At 43.2% G+C, this 10,321-nt stretch overlaps 1 protein-coding gene across 1 annotated transcript; it reads right to left on the bottom strand.

The window, feature by feature from the left end:
- Nucleotides 1–2,108: 2,108 nt before the first annotated feature.
- Nucleotides 2,109–9,931, bottom strand: zfand5a (zinc finger, AN1-type domain 5a). The gene is made up of 6 exons (XM_049578718.1): nucleotides 9,695–9,931; nucleotides 5,997–6,158; nucleotides 5,203–5,305; nucleotides 5,002–5,087; nucleotides 4,314–4,442; nucleotides 2,109–4,128 (listed from the first exon to the last, which is right to left on the bottom strand). Exons 2-6 carry the CDS (start codon nucleotides 6,154–6,156, stop codon nucleotides 3,980–3,982), a joined length of 627 nt encoding a protein of 208 aa, XP_049434675.1. The 5' UTR covers nucleotides 6,157–6,158; nucleotides 9,695–9,931; the 3' UTR covers nucleotides 2,109–3,979.
- Nucleotides 9,932–10,321: the final 390 nt, after the last annotated feature.

Genomic DNA, 10,321 nt, shown 5'->3' with positions numbered 1-10,321 from the left:
CTAACTCAACTTGTATGGTTCCTCAAAAAGTGAAGAAGACATCCTTCTCAATGTCTGTGTATATACTGTATAGGAACATAAGTTTATATAGTAAGTGTGAGTCTTATTTTGTATTTAGATCATATGTATATAGTATAAAGTGATGTGTGTTTCACTTAAATATGCATGGGTGTTTATATGTGTATAGTAATGTGCTGCACTTGTACAGCTTTCACATCCAGATGGCAGCAGAGAGCGATTTGGAGTTCAGTGTATTGCTTAGGGATGCTTTGGCTTGTGTACAGGAAGAGCCAGTGATCAGACCAAAAAAGTACTCTGATCTTTTACTTGAGTAAAAGTAGCAATGCCACAGTATAAGAAAACAACAACACACAAATAAAAGTCATTCTGCATTCAAAATCTTAAAAGTACAAAAGTATTAGCATCTAAAATATACTTCAAGTACTAAAAGTGGTACTACCACTCCATACCACCACCAGCAGTTAATAGATGACACACTATCCTAAGTCACAGCTGACCCTATATACTGTATGTATAAGTGCCTACTGTGTGAGTGTTCATTATGCATGGAGGTGGAAGTGATAAAGCAAGTGCATGTTCATGTTTTTTTGGCTCACATTCTATCTTATATGTAGTATGAAACGTAGTGAAGACAGAATGTAGGAACAATGTGATGAAACTGAGACAGGAACACATGAAACAAGTAGAGGAGGAAGATGCAGTTAATGTGGGTGTGACCATTTCCTTGAGAAAGAGAAGTGTGTTCATGTTTGTATTTACTGTCCGTGGCCTCGTATAACTTCCATCCCCTTTTGCACATCTGGCAGCAACATCTGTCATCTTCTAACATTAAGAATCTCTGATGTTTCACATGTACTGAGCCAGCCTTATGACCTCAGTCACACCCAATGACAGAGGGAGAGAGGGTGACACAGATAAATGGGCTGCACACATCAGTGAAACAAATTGTAGGTTAGAGTGTGTGTGTGTGTGTGTGTATGGGGGGGGGGGGGGGGGATTACTGACACTGAATTGTGTATTCAGCTCCTCTGCACACATGCACTCACAGACACACACACACACACACACACACACACACACACTGTATGTGCTTCAGAATGTCTGTAGTTGTTCCAGGTCATATTTGGAGTGTGCTGATCGTCCTCTCATCTGTCACCACATTAGTTATTGAGTGCACTCCTCTGTCCTCTCTGGTTCAAAGGACATGCAGACTCATGATTAAGGAGGACAGTGTGGTCAGTGATTAATATGCCTTCTGATAGCCTCTGGCTGGACTTAAGATAGCTCAGTGAAAATCTTGAGTTTGAACACTTCATGTTTTCCCACTCAATACGTGTTGGTGCGAACCTTTGATTGTACTTTAGACTTGTGTCCGGACAATGTGATCTCTGAGGCTTTCTGTCACAGGGACACCACATGAGCATACCTCAGCTGTCTGAGCAGCTGTTGCCGTGACGCCATCTGTGAACACACTCAGCCCTGGAGCTCCCAACAGGAGTGTGAGAAAACACATTGTCTCTGAAACACAGACACACAATGTGAGTTCTGCCTGGACAGCCCTGGCCCAGATAAAGTGGAGCAGGATCGCTTTCTTCCAGGGTCCAGGGATTAATACTTCCTGTGTGACCCAGACGAGGTTTGGACAAGTCTGTTGAGCGAGGTTCACAGTCAGAGCTGCCAGCGCTCTGTATTAACATGAGAATGCTAAAGAGGCAGGGTTAGCCTAGGTGAGGTATTAATGTCTGGAGCTCCTGACAAGTGGCTTCTATGCTATTCTTGTCCTGGCTGAAATTAGTTCCACTTTCAGTCACAGCCATCTTTTGCTGATTCATCATTAACTTCTCAAAGAGGCCTTATTTTTTTCCCCCAGTCATATTTACCACACTATGGTACAATAAACTTGTTTACTCCATTTAAAGTTGCCCTTTTGGCCCAACTGGTTTATCTACGCAAGAGAGGCTATAAAATGTGCAACACTGTTAAAACCAAGCTGTTGAAACAGCCGAACACACTCCAGCGAAACTCCCAACATTACTGAGAAATGAGAACATGGTGAGCTGTGGAAGTCAACACACAAAGACGCTTGGTAATGTCTCTCTGTACAGTTTTATTTACATGATACTATTCTGTCATAATGCTGGATAGCAAGATTATATGTAATACATAAATATCAACACAGTTTGTTGTTTTTTCATTTTTTGTACAAATTTGCATATAACTAAGAATCAGAAAGGAAAAACTCAAAACGGATACATACAGTTGTCTTTTAAATGAAAAACACATCCTTACAGGGGGAAGGAAAAAAAAGGGGAGGTGGGATTAACACAAGTCACAAACATCCGTGGGTTCCAATGTGTCAGGCAGCCATGAAAACACACTTTTGCACAGGAATGTGCACATGCACGCGCACAAATACACGCACGCACACTTCTCTACAGTGCTCTAAAGCAGACACACAGACCAATAGCTGTTAGACAGTTGAGAAGTTACATCTAATCTTGGTATCTATTATTTTTCATAAATCTAGCTCTGGCATGCTCCTGTAGTTCTGTAAACATGTGCTGATAAACCGGGTAGCTCCACAGACAAAAGGGTTGGGAAACACACACTCAGACACTCAGACACACACACACACACACACACACACGCACGCACACACTGTGCTCACATGAACGTTCTGTTAGCGCATTAAAAAAAAAAAAAAAAAAAAATCATGGTTCACATACCCTAATTCCACAAATGCACTGAATACATGCGCTAACATCAGTACAATATCAATGGAAGAGAAAAAAAAAGCTAATAAAACATAACAGATAATTGTCTCTCAGCAAACAAAATGTCTGAAACCCTAAGTTGAGTGATGCCATAATTCACTAATGCAGATGAAGAGTAACTCATGCATTTATCCCAATCCATTCATGCCCCTACAATATTGTTGCTTAAATTCACCTGCCAGGCCTGCCAGGGAAGGATGCCATCCTTCCTCTCAGGCCGCACATCGGCACACACAGCCCTGCACCAGGCATCTGTGATCACACTATGAGCTCAGACCAGTTGGGGAACCCCTTCACCCATCATGTCCATTGAAAATGTTTAGACTCAGTGAAACGTGGAGTAACTCGTTTGTCCCTGTCTAGCATGATACCTCCAGCCGTAATGGAAGCAGCCTCATCACAATCAAACCGATCAAAGTCAACACAGACATGCTGATCAGAGGGGTCACTGAGGCTGAATGTCAAGACGATCCATTGTTCTGCTGGGGTCAAAGCTGATGAAAACAAAGTAAAAGGGAAGACAACAAAGCTTAACACAGTAGCTGTGAGGTAGGTAAAGCTAGGAAAGACAGAGACAAAGTAACAAAGCCCCTTGTGCATGGTGGGGGACAGTTGTACGGTTCTCCAAACGTTGACCGACTCCAGTACCAACGGAGCGCAGAACAAGACGTTCAAAAACTTAAGGGACACAACTTGTGTGGACTGTTACTGTGTAGTCTGAATGCTTTGAAAGACCTGCCAGTGTCTGACACATGACAGGGTTTCAGGGAAATGGCTGTCTACAGTTTGGCACAAAATGGCGCCTGGTTTGGGTGAGAGGAGCACAGCATATCCTGGACAGTTAGCCTGGGCTGCTCTTAATAAGACAATACATATTCATAGAAAAAAAAAAGGACTGAACAGCGGCAAAGTCACACCACAGAAAATAGGATAAAACAAACTAATGAATTAATCAAAAAAAAAAAGGAGAGAAGTGATCATTCATGCATCAGACAGGATCTTTTCTTTTTTTCTTCTTTTTTCCCCCCGTCATTTTCTTGAGGTTGTAATTTCGTAAATCAAGTCCTTTCGATCCTCACTTAGCCACTCATGCCAGTGCTCATTTCAAAAGGTTCGCACTCATTCTCCAGTCTTTGTCAAAGATGTTTGTCATCGTTGCCGCTGCTGCTGCTGTTTTGTAAAATCTATATTCTCTGGATCTTGTCAGCCACCACCACGGGGTTCTCTTTACGGATCTTGGCAGCAGCCTCGGCCTTATAATCATAGGGACAATTGTGCTTGTCTGAGTACCGGTGGATGCCACAGAACAGGTTGCCACAGCGACAATCGAACCCTGGAAGTACAAAGATCAGGGGTCAAAGCTAGAACAGGAGAGCTGAATGACTACACTTAGGAAGTGGTATGGCAAAATAACCTTTGTCTTTCAATCTATGACAGTAAAACAATAATCGTAACCTGAATCACTGACAGAAACAGTATGTCTTGTATTAGGTGTCCGTTATGTCCCCCCCTGCTCACCTGTAAGGCCCACCCTTTTGCGGCACATGAAGCACCTATTTTTCTTGGGTTTGGGGGTGTCCCCCTTGCCTTCTTCACTGCTGGAAGAAGCTACAGGAGAAGGGCTAGAAGCAGCAGGCTGATTTACAACTACAACAAGACAACAGGGAAAAATACTCATTAGTCATGCAACATTTCATTTGCCATTATCTGAAATCTTTAATTTGCCAGAGCAACAGATTTCAAAGTTCATGGTTCTATAATACAATGCAAACACACTGGCAACTGAAATTGTGTACTTCTGTCCAAAACGTCAGTAATTATTATGTTCCTTATCTCAAAATTGCCCCCACTTGTTCTTGGCAGAAAACAGTGTACTACTCAGAAAAAGCCTCTGGCAGGCAGCATCTAATCTGAGAATGCCCTCTGGTGTGGAGGTATTTTTAAATGGGTTTATTTTTAGGCCTCCTCTCTTTCTTGGAGGCTGTAAGTAAAACCAACAGTTGGGTTTAAGGTATGCAGCGAAGCATCAAAAATAAACTGTGGCTACAGTGGATCCTACAAGGCGATGTTTGCCTTAAGAAGTCTGTGTGCAGGCAGCCACCTGTGTGTATCTGTTCTTTGCCTGTGTGTGTCAAATGTCCTCTTGTTTATGTCTGCTGGACTCTCTGTTACTACAAGTGTGTTTATCTGCGTCTGTGGGTCTTACCAGGCTCTAAGGGTTCTGGCTTGTCCTCCCTCGAGATGCTCATCTCTGTCATTTGTTGAGTCACAGGAAGAGATCCTTGAACAGTTCTGAAAGTTTAAAAAAAACAGACAGACAGGCATCAGCAGGAGAAAGGGAACCAGTCAGTTCTCACATTCACCAATTACTTACTACCTCAAAAAGTGAAACCCAGCTGATACTGACCTAGACATGTCTGGTGAAGAGGCAGGGGAGGCATCAACCTTGGCTAGACTGGCTTCTAGTCTCTGGATAGCTGAGGCCTCTGAGGTAGGACTACCAGCTGAGCCTGGATGGGAACACAGTGAACTCAATGAGACAAAACTCAAAACAGAAAACAATGAGAAATCAAAACAAAGTACAAAATATACACAACCATAGCTTAATTCAGAGCAAAATACTTTGTATACCTTGAAAATAATGTGCGCACTATACTGTATTGATGCTGAAATTATAATAACAAACTCATGTTTTCTACCCCCAGATTAATAATTTAAAATCCCTTCAGTTGATTTGGAAACGTACAAGTATCTGGCTATTTCCTTTCTCAAAGCTGTATTAAAAAAATAACCTCCTGCTCTTGATAATGTCTTTGACTCATTCAACACTCCAGTGTTGCACTGTGAGAGCAACACAAATGTTTGACCTTAAACATGTCTAAAGGAGTGAACACCCACCTAACCTTGAACATTGTAATGAAGAAAACAGCTGTCTTTCATTACACAAAGTGGAAAAACAAAAAGGGAGGGCCGGGGGAGGAGAGCTGGGAAAAAACACTGACCTGGAACTGGCCGTATTTTAAAACAATGTCTACACTTCCTTGAGTCTCTCCTTATCTCTAGTTGTAAATATATAAATGAAGGCACATTTATTCATTTATAACTGGGCTTCTGAACTGGGTTAAATTATTTTCTACTTTTCCCTTACAAACAGGCAGAATTCTCTATTTCCGTTTTTGTTATCCTTGTGAATCAACTTACCCATAGGGCTGAGGGGGCTCATGCGGTCACTGCTTTGCTGCCGTGTCAGGTGATCCTTATAGCACACGGAGCACATACCATTGGTTCTTGGGTTGCCATAGAAACCGCAGCCCGTGGCACAAAGCATGGGCACCGGGCTCTGGTTCGTCTCTTGGGCCATTGCTAAAAGAGTGAGAGAAACAAGGTGAGAATTAGACAGGCACACAGAGAAAAGAGTGTTTTTCTGCCTGAACACCTCACTGTGAAATACAGCTAAAATGTTTTCCATCACAGCACACATTCTCCTGTAAAGACGCTACTGTCCTGCCAATCTGGTTCCAGCGAAACTTGTCGCTGAGTCAACAGGGCTCACAGCTAACAGGAGTCATATTATGAAAATTCGAGAACAACATGCCAGCCTCTTTTGACTCGCCCTTTAGCCTGAATACAGTAATGAACGCTTCTCCACAGGAAGTCCAGAGAACAAACAACACTCACTGTGTTCTGCTCAGCACCTTGGCAGAAGCTGGACTCTGTTCTGTCCCACAGCTTTGTTCACTGTTGTGTCCCCCTTTTCTCCCAAAATCCCCTCCCCCACAAACCCCTTTTCACAGTTCTGAGAACAGTTGGTACACCATCTCTCATTTTTATATCTGAATACTGATTCAGGAAAAACTCTTTCTTATCAATTATCCCCCCTCTCAATATCTAAATCATTAGCTACCCACTTAGTGTTACTTAGGTTATTATTAATAACTGAAGCCAATTTTGTTTTATGTGTCATAATTGTGTGTCATGGTAATTATATGATCAACAGTGACTCTTCGTCATAACTAACACTGCCTCACTTGGCTTTTCACTTCCTCCAGACAGACATACAATGAAGCCTTGACTCATGAACCGTATCTCAGCCACAAAAAGAACAACACAATAGTTAAAATAACATACTGTCCTTACCAAAAGGCACAAGATAGCGAATGACTAGGAACAAAATAGGTCGATGGTTTCGGAAAGTATTCCCCTCCCTCCCCACGAATCTTGCCACACAAGGCATTTCAAAACTTCCCGAGTCATTTCTCCCCACACATACGCCCATAAACAAGCGTGTATGTGCGTAACTTGGCAAAACGTGTAGCCCTATGACGTTGTTGCCCTGCTCTGCTGCAATGCAATACAGCAGGAAGTTGTGTAATGGGAGGCGCAGCCTTTGAGGCAACAGATCAAAAACACCTTGATGAATGAACAAACAGACAGACAGGAAGGCCTGGATTAGCCGGGTAAGAGGCATCCTGTCTGGCAGTCCTGCCCTGACTCTTTTACAAATCGTCTCATCGACAGAAAAGACAGCAACACAGCCAACAACTGCGAGCATACACGGCAACAGTGCCGTATTTCCTCTGTAAACAACCTTTGGCCCTGTCGTGCTGTAACATGGCAGCTGCTTGCTTGCGTTGGTGTGAAGCTGGTCTGTATTCTGGTCACGGACACAAACAGGGCAAGCAAGCTTAATGTTCCAGGAGAGGTTGGCAGTTGTTTCAAAATGTCCTGTCAGTCCCCTCGAGGTGTCCTGGCCTCACAAACAGACTAACAAGTGCTATTAAATCTTGAGCTACGCCCCCAACCGCTCCCTCCGCCTCGCTTTATCTACCCCTGCATGCTATCACCGCCTTGTCAACAAAGGGTTTCCTTGGAAAAGCCCACAAAGACCTTCTCTCTTTTGTGTCACGTGTTCAGCTGCTGACTGCTGAAAAATACCAGACAGGAATGAGCTAGAGGTCGGTAACCACCATGTAGCTCAAAAGGATTTTTTCTTTACATGTGATCATCAGTATCCTTCTCTTTAAACCCATATCAGTTCGTTGTGTTGGCATCTACATTTGGACTGAAGGATCTGGCCTACACATGAATACCCCATCTTGTTGGATTAGGTCTTACAGTGAAAACAGTTCCTCAAATGAAAGACATCAATTTAAACTGAAACTATATCAAACATGACAAGAAAAACAACACAAAACATACAACAAAGAACATGACAAGGCTAATATCTGTTAACAGATTAACCATGACACAAAGGAACAATGGACCGTGTGGCTCAGCTGTCACGTTTGGGCCCAGCTGTCAGACAAACAACAGGCATGTTGCCCTAACCTTTACCAAGACCTCTCACCAAACAGAGATGAGGTAGGAGGAAAAATCACCTTGGTTACCCATGTTTAAATCCACCTAGCTTTCAACCTGACATGAACTGATGCACACTTTGAGGAGTTTTAAATGTCTGGTGATCAAATGTGGTCTTCTATAGATAAAAGCACATGCTTTTCATTAAAAATAACTGAGTGTTGGTGTTTATCACCAACTTGAGGTACTCAGTCATCCACCTAGATTAAAAGATCAATATCTGCTCATGAGCAAAATAAATTATACCCAGGTCTTGCTTCTTCAAACTGTCAGTAAGCTTCAATAAGCATGCACCACAATGTGTTGAGTATTGTAAAATACTGCACATCCTACAGGGCAAGTCAGGGGGTTTCCAGTTCAGGGTAGATTACAAGCCACAATCATTCACCACCAGCTTCCTTTCACAAAAATCCAACCCCTCACAGCAATAAAATGTGAAAACAGGCTCGACTAGAAATAGTGCTATTTGGTCTCTAAGCGATCGACATATGAACCCAGTTTAAACAACATAGCTGTGAAAATCTCCAGCAAACAAAAGGGGAAGACAGTGCTCCTGTATCAGACACAGGCTAAACGTTAGCTCATATTTCAGGCCCTGCTGGGCTGAAAACTACTGAGTCACACTGAAGGACAGTACAGAAAAAAACCCTCTGTTGTTGTGTTCCACGCAGTAATTTATTCTCTTTAAAAGGACACAATAATCAAATGATGATCAGTGACCGACAGGAAGGCAACAGCACTGATGTTTTCTGAAATAACCCACAGTCTAGACAGTGTGGTCCCTGCTCCCTTTGTTTCTTCTTTCTTCCTTTGTCTGCAATCTCTCTGCTTCCTATTTAGACATCGTTTTGTAGCTCCCTTTCTCGCAGCATTTCTACTTAAAGCCATTTTCTACGTGTTTTAAACGAAGCGATACGAACAACCTCGATTTTATAATCACACTTAAGTACTTGGAAACGACTTGGTGGTGCCTCAGAGCTCTTAACACGGAACAAACCTCATTTTCTCCAAAGCCGAAACTACAGCAAACACCAGGCAAAGATGTGCTGGCAGTTCATTTAATATTTAACCAAATGCTGTGTAGTTATTTCAGAGCAACTCTCTCGCTCTACTTGCCCATTCGGCTTATGAATTTTCTATTTCTAGACAGGAATTAGCTGGCTTTGGTTCCCCATCCCCCAGCTCAGGGCAAATAGAAAAACAGAGACAGCAAGCAGCACTAGCTAGCTCCCTCCCTTGTTTTCTCCCGAAACCAGACGGAGTCACGTTTGAGGGCTTGTGATATTTCCAGCCAGGAGGAGGAGGAGATGGTGGTGGTGTTGGTGGTGACAACTTCAACGAGCCAAAGACAAAAAAGGCTTGTTTACCACACAATACCATCACGCATACACCCCCTGACCTTTCAATCCACCGTTAAAGGTCGCCGTGACCGACCATCGGCTCAGATAAACCCCTCTTTTCCTTGTTTACCTCGACAAACTGAGCTCACTTGAAAATTCATCCTTGTTAAGAAAGAAAAAATAATAATCCAAGATCATCACCTGCTAAAAATCGATGGAGTTTCTCGCGAGACGACAGGAAAAGTGGCCGTTTGTCCTGGCAGGAGAAAAGGGGGTCGAGGGTCTGAGGTCCCGGTAACGTCCTTTACTGTCTGAGGCTGCGTTTCTGTGGCGTTGTCCTTCGTGTCAGGCAGGTTTAGGTGGGTTTAAGTCTCCCTTCCTCGCCCTCCTACCTCTCTCTCTTTCTCTCTCCGTCTCCCGTTCCTTCTGGATGGATGTTTGTTTCCTTCTTTAGTAAGAGGAGTGGCGGATGATGTCACGGGTAAAACAACGTGTTCTCATTGGCTGCCCGCGGAGCCCCCGAGCGCTATGTACAGTGCTGCGAGACGGTAGGGAGGCGGGGGGGTGGTCGCGTGTGCGCATGCGTGTCAGTGAAGCGTTATTACACATCTATTCGTCATCCTCCTACAAGGCCACGAATCTTTTTATTGAGTAATCCACCTAAATGAATGCATACATGAATAATAGTGCTGACATGACTGTATTGAGAAAATAATTGTATGATTAAGAGGGTAATCTCCTGGGAATGCCTCTTTGTATAAAACTTTATATCGGTAAGAGCCACTATTTGTTGTTGAAACAGCCTCACCCCTCCTCATGTCTGAGGAA

The sequence above is a fragment of the Epinephelus fuscoguttatus genome, linkage group LG6 (assembly GCF_011397635.1).
Source record: "Epinephelus fuscoguttatus linkage group LG6, E.fuscoguttatus.final_Chr_v1".
Classification (NCBI taxonomy): Eukaryota; Metazoa; Chordata; class Actinopteri; order Perciformes; family Serranidae; genus Epinephelus; species Epinephelus fuscoguttatus.
Note: the sequence above shows the minus strand (reverse complement) of the source record. Positions and strands in the feature narration are given on the sequence as shown.